The sequence below is a fragment of the Aptenodytes forsteri genome, unplaced genomic scaffold (genome assembly GCF_000699145.1).
Source record: "Aptenodytes forsteri isolate BGI_AS27 unplaced genomic scaffold, ASM69914v1 Scaffold83, whole genome shotgun sequence".
In the NCBI taxonomy this organism is placed as follows: Eukaryota; Metazoa; Chordata; class Aves; order Sphenisciformes; family Spheniscidae; genus Aptenodytes; species Aptenodytes forsteri.
Window position 1 is genome coordinate 1,224,745 of NW_008795371.1, and position 18,985 is coordinate 1,243,729.

At 38.6% G+C, this 18,985-nt stretch overlaps 1 protein-coding gene across 1 annotated transcript in view; it reads left to right on the top strand.

Moving 5' to 3' along the window:
- Positions 1–18,985, top strand: part of THSD4 (thrombospondin type 1 domain containing 4) — a 312,812-nt gene that overhangs the window by 57,192 nt on the left and 236,635 nt on the right. The window contains exon 5 of the mRNA XM_009280340.2: positions 255–357. Coding sequence (XP_009278615.1) covers positions 255–357 — 103 coding nt within the window. The remainder of the gene's footprint in view (positions 1–254; positions 358–18,985) is intronic.

Here is an 18,985-nt window from a genome sequence, read left to right on the forward strand (position 1 = left end):
CATTCCTTTTTTTTGTAGAACTGTTGCTCCATTAACTCCACAAATTCATTTTTTTCTACAGGGACTTTTGATACTTTACTTAAAAGCACACTGTTTGTTACCTGTTTTAAGAAAAGGAGTCTCCTGATGTTAATATCATTCATCTGGATTGGAATTTGGCAATGCCTTCATTAACCTTCTAAAGTGAATTAATAAGAAAGCAATAATAACATTGCTGTTGATTATAATGTGACTGTTTTTTTTTATTTAAACAGATGTGTCCTGAAAGCAGCAGAAATATTAGAGAGGTACAATGTGCATCATACAATAACAAGCCATTTATGGGTCGATTTTATGAATGGGAACCTTTTGCAGAAGGTAAGGGAAGACAACTTGATTTTGCATTATTATACAGATTGTGTTTTGGAAAGGCAAATGTGGTTTTTAGCCAGTGGAAGCCATCAGGCTTTGACTGTTTGAGTCTTGCTCATTTTGCTCTGTTCGTCTCCTGTATTTATTCATGGGCAGACAAGTAGATAATCTCACATCAATATTGCTTATATTTTACAGGAATGAAAGCATATAAGTCCTACTTTGACTGGTATTCCATTGGTTCTGTATAGTGTTGCAACAGTATTTCAGCTACTACACTGTTAACTACTTTTTTATGTATTTACTTTTGATGACAAAGGCTCAGTATGGCTGCTTTTCAGTAGTAAATGGAGTTAAATTTTTTTTATGCCAGTTTAGCTTGTGACTCATGGTCCTTATGCATTCATTTCAGGACTTTCTGGCTGTCTAATTTGTATTTTCTAATGGTATGTTTGACAGTTGGGATGGTGACTATGGGAGGGATACCTGTGCTATGGACTTCCCTAGCTGCATGTTGAACTGATTGTCCTGGAACACAAAGCAGCAGCAGCTCTAGCAGTGGTCTGCCACCCCTCTAGAGTCCTAACCCTTGGAGGATAAAATCTCAGTCAGTTGGGGGCTATGACCTTTCTCCAGAAACATGTTTTGTGAAATAGTTATTTATTTTGTTTGTCTTTCTGTGAACAAGAGCTGGGCCCACCTCAGTTGAGATTTGTGATTATTTATGAGGTAAATAATTTATTCTTCAAATATGTCTCTGGATTCAGAGGAATTTAGTTCATGTCTTATTTTTTAAATCAACATTTTTAAAAAGTTGTTTTCCACAAAACTTCAAAGACCAAAGAGGATTTATGCATAGAGAAATATGTACACATACTGTGGACTAGCTAGCTTTGTTATTCTGAGGCCATTCTATCACTTGGCATGAATCACTAGTAGGAGAGTACAATGATGACTTCGTTACCCACAGACTCCTTTACCAACAGGCTGTGTGTGCTCTGTACCACGTGTTCTGTGCAATGTCTCCCCTCCAAATGGAGGCACAGTCTCACCTTAAAATTTTAAAATGCAAGATATAGGCCCATCTACTTATCCTTTCTAGGTTTGAGAAGAACAAAGTAGAAGGAAGAGAATTCACCTGTATTTTTTAAGTGTCTCTTGAACATGGCTTTTATTGCCTTCTGTGTAAGTAGCTACATATAATACGATGCCACACAATTAATAGAAGTAATACATTATGCCATGGCTTTTAATGTCTTACAGTCAGTGTTTGCAGGGATTTTTCTTTGCCGGAAGACTTGATTACAAATGAAGGCTTCAGTGTACTATGATTTATCTTTATGGCAATGCCCTGCCCCTGTATGTCCTAAAATTGACCTAGTGGCAATATTTACCTGATTATGCACATCTTCAGTGTCAGTGATCTGCTCTGGGGCAATTAGTGCTCTCTGTATGTTTTACTTTCCTTCAGTCTTTAACTCATCATGCTAAGTTGCCTTCCCAGCTCCAAAAGGGAGGCAAAATAAGAGATTTGGAAAAGGAATGTGAAAGTTTCTTTTACAATGAAGGGATTCCTCCTGGTTCTCATATTTTTATTTCCCCTCCCTTCATCCTAATAGGTTTAGAAGGAGAAGAGGGTGATCGCTACTGGTGATTTTTTTGCTGTTAATAAACTGAAGTCATGTCTATTTTGTAGTATAGAGCCTGATACGAAGTTTTGAAGTGAAAGCAGTGAAAAGTGCATCTGCAGCTGGGTGTGTCAGCTGGAAGGCGGCACGTGCTGCTGTCACTGTATCACTCTTGGGGACCGAGGGAACCCCTTGCTGGACTGCATTGTGTGAATAGCTCTCTCTGAGCCAGCTTTCGGGGTTCTGTGCCTTGCCTCGTTGCACAAAGGCAAAATGCCTATTTTGTAACAATAAAGACCCTTCCAAAGATGTGCTGAAGGAAGTATTGGAAGTCGTTGTTCATTTATTTTTCAGGGGACTCAGGGAGTGTTGCAAGTGTGTGAAGTTCCTTTTTCCTATACCCAGAAATGGACATTTCTGTGGGTACTTAGCATGCTAGCATGGTCTCTGTTGTTCCTTTAGATGAGCAGCTTTGCTTCACAATTGATGTTACCTATTTTTACAGCTCAACATGAGTCAGTACAGATTCAGGTAGGTTCATATCTAACTCCCGATTGATCTAATAATGTTTGTTTCTAATGTAGTCATGCCTCAGTCCTGGTTTTATCTATTGTGGGTATAGTGAAGACTTGCAGAGCTACCTCTTTACCTCAAATTATGAACATTCAGTATATACTATGCTTTTAATTAAAGTCATGTTTGATATTGTGAAGTTGCCAAAAAGGAAGTTTCAGAGCTGTACAACCTTGGCACTTTGTACCATGCATTTAGGCAGAAAAAAGAGCTTGGTACCCCAGCAAGCACATGGCTGGAGGCATATTCTGCGGACAGCATGACTTCAACAACATGGCCCCAAAGCCTTATGATGTATTAGCTTTGATGCATCCCTTTTCAAACTGCTATTGACAAGACACAACCAATGCTGAGCCAGCTCAGCCCACCTCCATCTCCTTGCTTCCTACACAGCAGCTTTGACTCACTCTGCCCTGTGCCAGGAACGATGACTCAGGGGATCTAAAACATGCCACAATCATTTCTTTTTTCCCTCCCCTGCATAGCACAGCTTGCTCCTAATGTTTATGTTGGATCAATAAGGGCAGCTAAACCATAATTTACAGCCCTGTCTTGATGGTGAGTTAAATGTAATTATTGTTATTTTTAAAAAATACACATATTTTTATTTCTCCCTCGTTCAGATTGGTGCAGCTGTATTTCTAACCCCTGTTTTATCTGCTACTGCTCCAACACAAACTTTTGTCTTTATTAAAAAAGCCATATTAAAGGGACTATAAACCCTATGAATTTAGAGTATTTAATGAAAAAAACCTAGTTTGTGTTGGAGAACCAATAGCACTTAATGACTTTAAGGGCAGGATTTGAGAGGAAAGATCCAGTTGTGACAGAGGGAAAACATCACAGTGACGTGACCATAAAACCTGTAAGGAAGTTTAAATCTACAGAAGCAGTGAATGTTTTAATCATTCTGATAATTGAACTCTTTAATTTGAACTCTTTATTTCAGCTAACTTTTATTTTTAGTTGTGGTGAAAAATTCATAACCTAAAGTGATATTTTGATGGCTGTATGAAAAGAATCTATTGAAAGGAGAAAACCGATTGGTTCATTGAAAGGTATAACTCAGTGGGAATCTGACCACAGGAGTCTCTCAGTGAAGAATAACTGCATTTTTTGAGAGGAGGAAGACAACTGCAGATTTTTTTTGTCAGAAATCCTGTACAAAGTTAAAGAAGAAATAAAGTCCTCTCCAGAAAAATCTCGCTCTGATACTTTGTCTTTAGGAGGATACCTGGATAGTCTTATGCATCCAAAATACATCGTCAAATCAACAACTGCAGAAAATCCTGGTCGACTGCAGGCCCTCTTGCTTTGAGTTCTGTTTGATAATGACAGCCAGGCTTTTGTAATAGACAGTATTTTATACTGCAGTCCTAGCCATGGGTTTCTGTTACAGCAGTTAGAATTACCCCTGTGCCAGGCAGGCAGGCGTAGTAGCGGTACACGTGCAAAGAGTGCACTGTGGCTCTGCGCTGGGTGCTCTGCTCTCTTTAGATGCAGAGCCCGGCAGAGACGTTCGGCTTTCCTGGCCTGTGCTGCTCTTTGGTGTGGTAACCAGCAAGGGGAGCCGCCGCCGGGCTGCCTCTGCCTGCTTTGCCAGTGGAAGAGGACTTTGAAGTCTAGGAGGAGCTGTGATTGCATCTCCAGTGTGTAAAACTTGAAATAGCTAAAAATGTATTCTTTGGGGACTTGGCTTTTTTCTTCCTTTTAAACGTAGCAATTTACAAGCAGAAAAATACTGCAAAGTTTGAGCATTTTGTCCTGAGAGACAATTTCACTTTCTTAAAAAAGAGAAAAAAAGAGGTTTTGCAAATCAGAGCCTGGTCCACTGCAAGTCAGACATGATTTGCCCCAAAAGATATTGTGGCTTTGCCCCTTTCCCTCATAGTAAAAGAACTGCAAAATTTTCATGGAAAAGATTCTGTTTTCTGTTTTGAATTTTTTAAATTTTGTTAGTTTAGAGCAAAATTTTAATGGGAAGTTTTCTAAAATGCAGACTTGACCAAGCATTCCCTCCAAATGATGTTTTTGTTTGCTTTTTGTTGAAAACTAGCTCTAGTTTCAGTGCTCTCCTTTCAGGTGAATGCGCTTGTTTGCAGGGCAGCACACTTATTTACCTGCATCGCACTGACAGTGGGAATTCTTGCTGTTTCAAATGTATGAGTTATTTTACATATGCAGCTGTAACTTGTGTTAGAGCTCACTGGACGCTAGCTAACAAAGGTAATAACAGGAATGAGGACGTGGCTAAAGGATCATCATAGTGGTGGCTGTACAGATGATTTAGTTCCACTTGCTAGAGTCAAAATGTCTTTGGCTTAAAATACTGTATCAAGCCAGACAAGTTTCTAGGAACAGAGCCACGCTCAGATCTTGAAAGCTGTTTAAATAGTTTGTTGCTGGCAGATAGTTGCTGGAACCTGAAGGCCTGCGCAGAGTGTGCGGAGAGGCCTCCGCTCCCTGCTGTTAGCAGGCGTGCTGGCCTCGAGGGCAGCACCTTTCACCTGCGCGGGATCTGCAGGGTCAGCCAGAGTAGGTGAACTCTGGCAGCGAGAGGGATCTCTGGAAGGCCTGGCAGAGTTCATTCGGTTCCTTCTGATTGCCAGGTCTGGCTTCCTCTCACAACTTCTCTTTGTTTTTCTATTTGATTGCTGAGAGATGAAAGTTGTACAGAGCCTGTACACCACATTGCTCTTTGGAGCAGGGTTCGAGTCAGGCTGAGTATCAACTGGGATAAAAATTCCTGTAGCTGAAAGCAGCAGTAGCGTGTATGAAATGGCGCTAATGTCACGGCTGCATTTTCTGTCCGCAGGCTCCCCCGATACCATTGTTGCCAAACGTAACTACTGATGGGCACCGTAATGAGTGATTCAAAATCAACTGGAGTGAAAGAGGCTGACAGGCGCTGGGTGTCAGCACCCAGCCTTGTGGCAGGGTGGTTGGGCAATTTCAGCTGGCTGCTGTTTACTTGAAATGTGTCAGAATCCAAACTTTGAATGGATGGAAGGATATTTGGTCTGCGTGTTTTTCATGCTGGACTTCATGGTACTCTTTCTCTAAAATGGCTTTCATGTCAGTGCTCCATCCTGAAGCCTGTGTTGTGTTCAGAGGAGAACTCACTGTAGAGGTAGATCTGGGCATGCTGTAAAATCCTTTCTGAGTTTACTTTTGTTTTAAAATACCTTCTAGTAACCTGACTTCTAGCTATAGATGTCTCCCAGCTACAGCTGTGAAAAATACAAGCTCTGAAGAAAACGAAATGTGTAACTTCCACAGGTGTCTAGCAAGTACTGCAACTTCAGTACTTTGTGTCAGATAAGAGGCATTTATGATTTAGACTGAATTAATTTTTGGTATTAGGATAGAGACTGAAGACTAACGCAGGGCTGTTACATTTATTTATTTGTGGTTTTTGTTGCTGGATTTGTAACAACAGATTTCATTCATTTTGAATGACAAAATAGCTTCTCGTAACAGATCAAAATGTAGTGGCCCAACTTAACATCTTAAGTTGCTAAGAAACTTCTCCAGTCTGATGGTAATTGATGACACTGAAGACGCTGAATGAGCTCTGATTAATATGATTTAAGTAATTATAAAATGGAAGAAAAGCCTAATTGATCTTTTAAAAAATCTTGGTCAGGTACTGAGAGGTGCAAGTACCATTAAGCACTTCTGGAACGGAGTACCCAGAAATCAGAGCGGGCTGGCTTCAGAGAGTTGTTATAGGGAGTACAGTTAACGGGACAATGCAGACACTGCCTACAGATCCTTGACAACCAGCTGTAGGCACAGAGTAGTTTTGCTGATGTTTCAGGGTTTGGGAGGTTTTGGCTCATTTGTTCAGGCTTTGTGCAGATGAGGGTATATAGGCTTGTGAGGAAACCATTTATTCAGTTCTAAAGTCTCATCAATAAGATGTTTTGTGAAGCATTTTCCATTTAGTTCATCAGCAGAAATCATCCACCAGAAGTAGCAAACCTCAGGACATTCCTTCCTGGGAGTGTTTGTAAGTCTGCTAAGTGAATATCAAAATTCTGACAAGTAACACTTCTCTTGTCTTGTTAGATTTCTAGATGTTGCTTCTAAGTTTTCTGTTATTACATGTGATAATTTGTATATAACTACCAAATATGCACAGATAATTTTACAGTAAGTTTTGGGGCCAGATATAAATGTGGCCTTTTGGGTGTTGTGTAATGTTGCAAATCAGTGAATATTCTGGGCCAACCCTGAATATATTACACTTGTTTTGAGTGGTTTAGTGTGTTGTTTTTTATTCTGTTAGAATTGTGAGATATGTGTATAAACAAATTATAGATATATATTGTTTATATGCACGTTAGTAGTGCAAGCATTCATTCAGTGTCCATTGTTGGATTTCATTACATCTTAATATAAAACCGTTCCAGAAGCATTGTAAAGTTTGATATATACAGAGAAACATAACATTTGTGTCATCTTTTTAGGTTAACTGGAAGTGGAACTTCAGTTTAGAGTAATTAGAGAATTCATCCTTGCGTAAGATTAGTAAGGTAGGCCCTGGTATATTTTTCCTGAATGCCTGTGATTTCTTGGCTAGAGGAATGCAGTCCTTGAGAAGCAAAGGTAACGTGTCCCCAGTTTATGAACTCTTGGCCTTTCCTGATTTGTAACTGCCAGTTCCTTGTGGCTCAGGATATGCTGTGCTGAACTAGTATTCTCTTAGTTTTGTGTGCAACACTTTGACAACCTAATTTTTTCACCCAAAGGACAAGAAGTCTTGCTCTTTTATTTATACTTTCTCTAGTAAGTTACTTCTAGTTAGTGAACATACAGATGTTTGAGTATATACACAGTATCTCAAGAAAATCCAGCTGTGCTGCAGTTCATCCAGCTGCAAGGTATTATATTCAATGAGGCAGCTGTTTGAAGTCTTCATTTCTCATTGCAATAGACCATAGTTCTCTGCTTTTTTTTTGCCTCCACCTGTTAGAAATCTTCTTGATTGCTTTTATTCCATTTTGTGGCTAGCTGTTCTTGAAGCTTGTACCTTAATTGGATGCACTGTATTTTCTATGACAATTTTTTTTTTGTTTTTCCTGTTTTATGTGAAATGCTGTAGCCAGACAGATTCATCAAAGAGGCAACAGACAGAGTTTTGGGAGGTTTGAAATGTAATGAGTAGATGGTGTTTGTGTTTGCTGATTAGCTACAACTCAAATAGTGCACACTTCTCTAACGATAGGTAATAACAGAATATAGATAACAACAGAATTGGCGTTCTTACATTTCATCACAAAAACCCAAAGGGATTATTACCACCTGTTTTTTTTTTCCTTGTTTGTAGTATGTGTGATAGAAAAAAACAAACTGTCTAGGAGTTGGTCTCAGTTCCTTCCTGCAAGCCAAAAGTCTAAGTCTATGCCTATCAATTAAAATAAGTGTTAAACAGCTATGCTGATATAATTCCCTTCTGCATGCTGTTCAAATGTACATTTCACATGCACTTTTCTTCAGGGTTATGATCCAGCATAATTTGAGATTTAGGAAATAAATTTGGAAAAATCTACTGAAAACTTTGTCCTGTTTTGTATTTTATGAGAACTGATGGCTTCAGGTCTTCAACTACTGCGTGAGTTGACATGTGAAACATACTGCAATTTGCTTTGCTTGGCCTTTTCTATTAACTGTTGGGCTACTTTTAAGTTGGATCAGTCTTAATCTCTAGCTGCTTCAGGAACAGTTACTTAGCAAATGAGTAACATTAAACTGAACAGTAAGCCAGTAGCAGATTAATATAAGATAAGACATCGTGAAGCATATACCTGAAATTATTGACAGGAGCTTAAGCACTATAGGCATACAATTCCTCTTGAATTCTGATGGAATATGAGCTCTGATTTCCTTTAGACTCATTGGAAATCCTGTCCGAGGCAGTGAAGTATCCATTTTTCACACATTACTGAAAATTCTATTTCATTTTTAACTGAAATCTCTTTGAAATGTTGCTTACTTATGAGACTAGAATTTATTCAAATGCAGTAGCACAAGAAGTTAATTTATGCTATGTCCCTTTTTTCCCCTTTATCTATTCCCGATTTGTGAATGGATCACAAGAGAAAGCAGATGGAAGTTTGCAAAGCTTTAAAAGTATGGCTGTGCTAAAGTATCTGAGGCATTTCTTTGACTTGATCAATAAATCTGCTTCCTGAACATCTGTTGTGTTGAGCTTGACCTGGAAATTGTAAATGTCCTGTGTAATGTAAATGTAAATGTCCTGTCCCAATTACTGAAATACGTAACTACTTCTATAGAAAGCTTTAATAAACAAATATGCTTAGATACTTATATGTATGGAAACCTAATGCTTCCACATGGCAACTTACCTTTTATAGTTATTCTTCCTATATAATTTTATTAATATACATGTTTTGATTTGCATTTGTAAGAAGCTTAGCGATATCAGAGCCTGGCTTTTACCTGGGATTCTGTGGTTTGTTACAATTCAAACAATAACGCATACGTATTTTTAACTGTACTATTTTAAGCAGGGACCATACTCTGATGTATGAAGTCAACCATTTCCCTGTAATAGGTCACATGCACCACATGTTGTAATGTTTCTAGTTCACTGCATACCTCAATTTCCCTACTTTTGTACTCGCTATTTGGAGGGGAAAATAGGTTCAGAGGGATGAGAGCAAGAAGATTTGGGTGTTTATAGATGGATGAGCCTCAAGAATTGGAAAGGCTTGTTAGTGCCTTTAGGAAAATGGGAAATGACATCCATCGAATGTTATCACTCAGCAGTAAACTCAGTATACTCCAAAGTGGACTTGAATGTAAACCATGTAAACAGAATGTATTTTTAAGACAGGAAAGTGAGAGAAAGGAGATGAGCTGACAAGCCGTATCTGTCCTAATCTTAGAGGGTTTAGATAAATTTAGCCTAGCTTTGCTGTAGAAGAGATGTTGTCTTCTGTATCCAGGTGACCAATATTTACTGCTTTAGTTTAGAGTATCTGACCTGCATGCTTGCATTAATTGCGAGTTGGGTAAACATCTCGGGAAGAATTATGCCCTCATTTCAAAGCACACTTCTTAGTTCCTTTGGTGGGAGCAGAAAGTGAAGGATGGATGTTGTGGCTTTCAGGCTCAGATTTAGAAACAAAATTGTATCCAGATTGTGTGGTAATGAAGATTGTTAGGCTAGAATAGAATATAGAAGGAAGATTTGATTTTTACAAAGCACATGTGGAAGTGAGTGGTATAGCTCCTTTTTAGCCTACTTTGATAAAACTTGTCTTCACTCCCTCCACTTGCTACCAACAGCAAGACCTCCTTGGGTTCAGATCAGTATTCATGTCTGCAGTATCAACAAATTACCTGACACTGTGCAACCATCTCTGAGAAATGCCATGTAAATGCATACACTCATGACTTGAACTGAAAAAAAAAAACCAACAATTTTTTTCCACTGTAATATTCTCTAATTTTATTTGTTCTTCTGCAAATGAGTAAACAAAATCTTTGTTGAATTTCTATAGTAGGTTTTTACCTGTTAGTGGCCCTTGGAACAAGATACAGACACCCAATATTCAGAAATGAATTTAAAAAAAAAAAAAAACACCGCCACCCTATAAAATGAATCAGTGGAATACTTTGATCCACAAAACACAACCTACTTGTGTAACGTACTTAGTAGCTTTATCACAGCTTTCTCAATATCTGACTTAGCTGTCAAGCAAAGTCTTTAATAAGCAGGACTACATGAACCGACAGTATATGACCTCATGGAATCTGTAACAGTCCTTATGTATATATATTCCTTATATAGCTTCATTGTGTCCGGTGGCTGTGCAGAACAGTCTGAAACTTGCTGCAAGTGGACAACTGAGGATTTGGATCCCTTTGATTTGGGGAGCAGTCTGGGCTGTATAAAGGTGGGCGTGGGAATACCTTAGAAGCAGAGTCCTACTAGGAATCGGAGGGTGTGGTTATGGAAGTGATCTTCCAGGAGTGAAAATTAGCATAGATCAAGGCTGCTTTAAATTAACATACCCTAGGAATTTCACCATCCTCGGGCAATTTCAGGGGTTGGTCTTCATCTTCTCTGTGTCCTCTATTTTGGATCTTGTACCAAGCACAACTTTCTCAGAGCCAAAACCTCTGCCATGTATGAATTAGGAAATAAAGATAATGCTGATTCCTCTTTTTCGTCAGTTCTAGCAAGGGTTGTGTGGCAACCTTAACCAGTGGTGGAATTATAATCTTTTTGAATCTCCATTTCATTTTGTAGCATCAGATCCTTTTGTATGTTGGGTTTGTCAAGATAAGGGAGAGAACAGGGGGGCAAATTAAGTATCTTGACTGTCTTACCAAAAGGGAACTTTTCTCACGCTTTTTAGTGCTGTTTGCATTGGCACGGTTACTGTATACAAGTACATATGTAGAATAAGTGCTTTGGGATGCTTTAGTCTTTTTTGAGATGATATTGTAATTTTTTTTTTTACTCCTGTTGTCCATGGGAAAAGTCCTCTGTTAAGCTTCAGACCCAAAATGTCACTCCAAAAATTTGCCTTTGCTGTTGGATCAAAATCTTTCACTTCCTTTGGCTTCTTTGTAGTAAAACACCACTGTAAAGAGGGCGTCCTATCCTCATTCCTACACCTCTTTTGGGATATGAAAAATGAATCTTAGTCTGAATTCTCCTAAATCTGTTCTTTTTGGTGGTAGATTCCTTTTGTAGCAGACAGACAAGCAGGCTCTGATGCTCTGAACAGATGTATTTTACAGCTTCACAAGGAAACTATTTTTTTACGAGTTTTATGATTGTAGTCCTAGGAGTCCTTGTCATGCAGATCTGCACAACCGTTTCTTGTAGTATAATGCACTAGAATGGGGGAAAACTTGGGGCTCACAGTGTTTTGCAGGTGTGCACTTCTTGCACAAACCCCAGTGATCTTGCCATGTCTCCCAGATCCATGAAATAGTCTGGAGAATAAAATAGAGCTGCAAGGTCGAGACTGTGTAATCATTTTAACATGTTATACATTAACTTTGTGGAATATTGAATAAACAGGGCAACAGTTAAGCAAAGGATTATCAACATGTGTTCCATCTTTGTTGTTAAATGTATGACATTTATTCACATTTCTTGTACAATTTTCAATTTTTAAAATCAAGTATATATTCTTGATTTTAAACACTTTTTCTTCTGTGCAGTGTGGGTTGGTTAACCTAGAAGGCAAAACTGAAAAATGCCTGGTGAATATTCTTTTCATGCTTAAAAAGAAATGAACAACTGAGACACAGGGAGAAAATACATAAAACGAGTTTGGTAAGTAAAGTAGAAAAGAGGCTCCCTACTAAAAAATACTTATCAAGCTATCTTAGATTTTTAAAATTACTATCTTTGCCTCAGTTTATGTGTGGAAATAGTTTTTGTTGATTTGATTAATGCATTTCAAAAGGTTTTAAATAGTTTCATAATATTTTCCGTGTGTTTGATTTCAAAAAAGATTTCACATTTATCTACTCTGGTCAACAGTGATTGTCCTAATGTGGTGCTGTGTGTGTAGCAGGCTGCGGAGCTCCCAGTCAGGTTGCTGCTGAAGTTAAATATGACTTTTTACAGGTCCTAAAGGTCCAAGAATTGTTGAGGTTAGTGGGAGTTTTTCCCATTCACTTCAGTGGCTTTTGGATGAGGTCATTTAGAAGAAAATTCACCATGTAACTAAAAAAGTGAACAGAACTGAGGTCTGATCCTGCAAAACTTTGTTGCAGGTTGATAATATCCAGATTTCTGTGTATTCAGAGAATTGGTATGTACCTAATTCCGTGGAGGCTCAGGACCTCACTAGAAATTTTCACAGTTTCTTTGAAAAAAGATGACTCAGTTCAAAGAGTCCACCTGCGGTCCCTACTCTGTTCAAAGGTTCAAGGAGCTTTTGCTGAGTCCGGGCCCGGTTCTGTTGAGTGAGTGTGCAGGCAGGGACTCAGAAATCAGCAGCACATAAACGTGGTATTCAGAGTTTTCTTTCATTCTGTGAAGAATTACAAGTACACAAAGAAGGGGTTTTAGGACCATCTTGGAGACCAAATTACTTCCTTCTTCACCCCTCCCCAAAATGTCTCTGTCTTTTGTTTTACTCTGTGTGTTCCTGAGCGATTAAAATTGTGACTACTAAACGAAACATTTATTCTACTGTTAAACATTTTAAGTATTAACAGTTCTCCTAAACAATCAAAATAGTATATGTATTCCTAGTTCAAAAAACCTCCAAACACTGAAGTAACTCTTGGAGAAACAAGCTATAAAAGGGGTCCTAGTAAATACAGACTCTTTCCCACCTCCTTTGGGAGACTGATTTCTTCTGAGTATTTTTCATTATGTTGAAAGAATTACATATTAAAACACTTTTCATTTATGGTTTGTTCATTTTGAGCCTCTTCCAGTATCAGCGGATACAAAAGGAAAGATAACATTAACTTCAGAGGGAGTCAGATGTGAATCTAAACATTTATGTTCACAGTTTCCATTTGTGTACTCAAAAATTGCTTATGCACACTCTCAGCAGTAGAACTTGCACTTTCGCTTTCTGGAATATTTAGGTGCAAAATTCTGTTTTCTTAATGTAATTTCTATGGCATTGTGTGGACTTCAGAAGTAAACACCTGCATATACTGAAAAGGTAGATATGCAAGTTCTGGTTCCAGTAAAATTCGTGGATTTTACCTCATTAGCTTTATAAATGTGTTAGCTTTAACTCATCAGTTCCGAAACTGAGGTTTGGGTCAGTCTACGGGTGGGGCCAGAAGCTTTGATCATAGTTGTCAATAGCAGCGTGGTGTGAGTTCACAAGTCCAGAAGTTGTGGCTAGCTGAAAAGTTTAGGAAGCCTGCTCAAGTACAGAAGAGGTTAGGTTTCCAATCTGGCGAGTCTTCTGCTGCTGTGTTTTCATAGTAGGTGGCTTATTGGTGATGGGCATTTAAGCATGGTGTAGGGCACTTAAAGCATGAGCAATTTCTGCCTGAACTAGAAAATCCAAGCTCCCTCAGGTAAGGCCATAATTGCAGGCTTACCAGTTTACAGGGATGCCCGGGTTGCTTCTGGAGGGGCTGTCCCGGTGTCTGCCTCTGAGCCTCAGTAGTGGTAAAGTTTAAGACATGCTTGTGAGTTACTGCTGCTTAACAAAAAGTACATCCCTAGAAACGTGCTAACTGTGGCAAACACAAGGTAAAAGTCATTTGCTTAAGCCTCTCTCATTCTGATAAAACCTCTTTCTGTGGGATATGAGTGAGAAGACTTAATCTTTTCTTTTGTAGTATAAGATGAAAGCATGCAAGGTTAGTCCCTGTGGCTCAAGCTGAGTACCGAGACTCACCAAGCTCAGTCTTAGTCTGGAGTCACTGTGCAAGACTTTAAGAGTGGAGGAGGGATGGGAGGTTGTGAAGATAAACTACTACAGAGGGTTCATGAGGATTAAGTATTATAGCCTATTTTTTAATGTGGCATTCCTTTAAAAGCCCTCAGATTGACAATTTCCAACTTCATCTCCCAGTATTTCAAAGGAGCACAGAATTTACGACTCTCATTGATGTAACTGTTTGCTAGAAAAATGAGGTTACTTATTAATATGAATGTGGGTGCCTGTGCTGCACATTATTGTTTAAATGTAGGCATTCCTGTGTTTCTGGAGTATTCTGTTAATGTTTTGAATGGAGGTTTTTGGTAGTGCTGAGTGTTATGAAGGGAATTAAAATATTTTGCCAATTTAGCCAGCATAAGTAGTTGGACTGGCATTTATATACACTTGATATTCCTTCTTGTTATGATGAATTACTATTTTCAAAGCAAGGAAAATCTTACCCGCTGTGAAAGAAAAGCTTATAATGTGGATGAACATCAGAAGAAAGAGATTCCCAGTGGTAGTATATAAAATGAAAAGCAGAACTGGCTTCTATTGTGCTCTGTTTCCATTAGCTATCTTGGAAGTTTTATAAGCATGGCGCATAATAAATATCTAAGCCACAATTTGAGGTCTTTTACAAAGGAGAAACAATTCTTGCTAAAATTTTTCTGGATCAGTCCTCCCTCTTACACCCAGATAGATACAAATCTCTGGCATTTGTTCACAGGGTCAACTTGTGAATTTGTTAATTTGCTTTCCATATTACACTGTATAACTCTGAATTTAAATCCAAACACCACGCATTTAAAACTAAGTTTGAAAGAGCCAGAGAAACTGTGCATTAAATTTGCTCATATATCTGCAAAGAGAGGAGATCTGCTTCTGAATAATTTTGGTCAGAGGCCTAAAAATACTGAGGTGCAACTCACTAAGGTTGGTTCTGCTGCAATGGTACAGTGATCCCTCTAGAGAGAGATCACAAAGAGCTAACTGTTTGGATCTATTACACCACTGAGGTGGATATCAAGTATAAAAACAGAAACAGACGTCAAGAAGTTGAGCCTGATCCTTTTTTCAAATATAATAATATGAGTCTGGTGACATCATCAGATCTGAAAAGTAATATAGACTTTTACTGGTTTTTTTTTTCTATATTACTCCAATATAAATGTAACCCAGTGTATGTAAAATGCATTATAGCAAATCCGCAAGCAATTTCCTTCGTTGTAACAAATACTGTATCTCATTAGAGCATAACAAGCCCCCAGTTATGTTGCAGAACATCTGCTTAATAATTTCAAGTTCCTCCAACAATGCTGCCAAAACAGCTAAAAAGTCAACATCTAGTCCATTACTTTGATCAGCTGAAGTAATAAAATTATAAATAATGCACCAAATGCAGATCTGGTGAAAGGCAGAGCAGTGCTGTTGGCCCTACGCTCAGATAGCTATGACTGATGGTGATGTGGCTTAAGGCACTGGAACTGGTATTCTGGGGCGGGGGGGACGGGGGATGCAGAACTAGATTTCTGGCTTGCATAGATTTCCTATCTAACAGTGAGAAGGTTAGTTAATCTCTCTGTGTCCAGATCCTGACTCTAAAATTCAGTTTAAAATGCCCTTTTTATATCTCATGGGCTCTCTGTAATGCATATGAGGTGCTTTAACATTACTGACGAGCTAAAGCATCTGTAATCAAACAGGTCAATGTTTACGTAAAATTTGGTGTGAGTTGTAATGATACTTATTGTTTGTCTGCTTTGTCACTATATCACTTTCTACTCTATGTCTTAGGAGAAGGGTTGCTTTGTGTTGTTGCAGTGTTAACATTTTGACTACTTGTTTTCATTCCAGGTGTGAACAAAAACCGAAAATGGGAAAATTTTCCAGGAATACAAAACATTTTTTTAAGTATCAAATTATTCGGGGTCAGTATCATTGAAACTTAAAAATATATGTATGATTGTATTATTAGCATTTCAATTTTTTTTTTTTTTTATTTCAGTAAAATAAAATGTTTCAGCATTGAAATGAAACAAGGAGGTGGAAATGATTTTGACTTCCCTCTGTCCATTTTCAGCAAAAACAATATATTCTGAGGGAAGATTGCAGTTTTCACGGAATTGAATTTTTGGAAACAATGGGAAAAATGTCAATTGAATGAGTCCACTGTATTTGTAACCAGATTGAGAAATATGCTGAAAATATAGTATATAAATCATGTCCTTAAGTGCAGGGACTGAAATTATGATTGCCCTGTGAAATTATTGTCGCACAAGAGCCAAGTGAAGACTTGTGCCTTCTTTGAATTGCAAAGTATTATACCATAACATTGTGTGACAGTGACCAATGCCTTCTGTTTGTATGTTTTTGTGGTAGTATTTTGATTCTAAATTTTTTAAGGTCCAGTCAGTTAGTCACACCTCGAATTTGCTTTCAAAAAAATGCAGCATTTTAACCCTAAAGAATCTTAATCATCATCAAAATGTCTTAAAAAAACCTCAAAACACAACCGTAAAAGCTTCTCAAATTCAGATAGGCAAGCAGGAATGTTGGATTGATCAGACAAGGAGGAACGTCATCTGTCAGAGCTCCCCAGTGAGGATATTAAAGGGTCTAACAGGCAGGCTCTGTCCGATTTGACAGCGTGGCTGTAATGCATTACTGCCCCAGCTATCTGCCCAGGGCTTTGCTGAAGGTAACTGCTCCCAGCGATGGGACAGCAGAAGTTAACGTGTGTGCTGGCTGGCTCCTCAAGTGCTGCTGCTGTTAGCTGCCTGCTGTAGTCATTAACACAGCCAGGGAAATCTACAGCTCTGATTTAATACAGGTAGTTTGAACCTGTCACATTCAGTGGGGAGCAGCGGCAGCTGAGGAGCTGGGACCCACATCTGCCTCTTGTGGTGTGGCTGCGGGACCAGTGTCTGGGAGCAGAGGGCCAAGTGAATCGGGGTGGGATCCTCTCGATCGGCTGCTGCAGAACATCCCACGGTGTCTGTTTGAGCTCTTGTGCAAGAGGAGTCTTAAAGCCAGCTCTTGTGGATTGTTATCAGTGCTCTTGCTTACAGGGCTAAAGTTACCTGGTTATCATCTGTGCCACTTGCACTTTGTGAAACCTTAATGTGAATTCCGTTTCTTCTGCTTTTACATATGTTGACAATGCACAATTGCTTTAGCTAGTCAAAAATGATAAAATAATCATTTATAATGAATTAAGAAAAACCCTTGAAGGAACTGTTACACGTTCCTGGATTGTAATTTTCCCTCTTACCTCTCAATATCCATTACTGCATTGAAAGAAAGATGCACTCTGAAGTGAGTCTGGTGCATTTTGATTTTAGAAGGTTGAAGATAGACTTTAAACTGCCTGAGAGTTGTATAAAAGTAATATAAAAGCTTTTTTACTTATGTAATTTGGGAGGTATGTTAACAAACTGTGGGCTAGGGCATTCTGCTTTACTTGCAAAGCATAAGATTCCCTGGAAGATATCTGCATTGCTTGCACTGTGAGATTGGAAAATATTGAAATATCTCATTTTAAAATGTTGATTTTTCCTTTTAATTTTAACTGTGCCAGTAAGTCTGAGAAATGTCAAGTCTTCATTATGAATTTTTGTCATGGAAACATTAAGCTACTTCTGGGCATGATGCTTTGTGTTAATGTATAAAAGTTAAAATTAGATAATAATGTGCATGGAGACAAAAAGAATACAGAACTTTTCAAAGAAATCTACAAACTTCTCTGCATGGTAATTGCAAAGAAGTGTTGCACTAGCTACTTGAAATCCAAAAAAACGGAACAGAAACAAAACCCACTTGTGTTTTCAGATCACAGTAACTATTATCAAGTGAAGTAATCTGATACAATATGAAGATATGAGTATTGCTTTCCTTTTGGGAAGCCTGAGTGCACCGATAGGAGTGTTTGGTAAAACTCTCCACCAGTATGCCATGCAGGTGTGACCAGTCAGGTCAAGAGGGATACAGTTCAGTACGGATCTGTTGGAGTTGGCCCTGTTGGTTTGGTCTAGTTAAAACCAGCTCAGGACTGTAACAGTTCCTGGCTGTGTATGTTAAGGGCGTAAGGAGAAAAAACCTTTCTGTTTCATTGTTCTTCCACCGCAAGAATTTAACTAGTGGCATTAATTAGGGTGTCAAGAGTCAAATTACTTTTGTTCTGAACGATACATCATAGTTCATACAGACAAATGCATATCCTAAGGGTTTCAACTGTACAACCTATACTATGCAGATGGCAGGATTAAGTGATCACACCGGACCTTTGGGGGATATGATAGCCATAAATCTTTGAATCTGAGGTTAAGAAGAAATGCTGGAATAAAAATTGGTATTTGGAACATTACCTTTGAATTCATTGTGATTTGTAACTTCCGCTGTGCTACAGAAAGAGAAAAGGAAGAACAATAAGAAACAAAAGGATTTTTTCTCCTTATGCCCTTAGCACAGACGATAAAGGGATTTCTGGGTTTTGAGGCGATCTTTTTCATGAGGTTCTCTGGGTGGGTTGTCTTTTGGGCAGAAGCAGCTCAGACCAAGATTAAAAGATGTTTCAATGCCAGAGTGACAGGCAATATATAGACAGTACTTACTATATTCCTGAACTTCAGTCATTTCCGAGAGGTTCTTACACACGGCCAAGTCACTTGAAAAGAAGAGAAGCCTGATTCTGAACTGATTAAATGGGCACCACAAGAAGAGAAGACAAGCCACTAGTTTGTTTTCAGCTGTCGGATGCATTTCAGTTGAGGTTACTTTTTAACTACCATCGTCTTCCAAAGCACTTGTAAAATAATGTGGAGAGTAATTCGGTGTGTTGTTTGGCATAGTTTCTCGTTTTTCCTCAAAAGCAATTTACACTGGCATTGTAGGGTCAGCTCCACCAATTCCCTTGCAGTATTTCCTGGTTTGTTTCCCCAAATTTTCCTCCTTCAAATGCTGCATTTGTAAGACATGTAACTTTAGACCTTGGAAAACATGCTTTGCTTTGTTAGATGCCCCAGAAGGTCTTCGTTG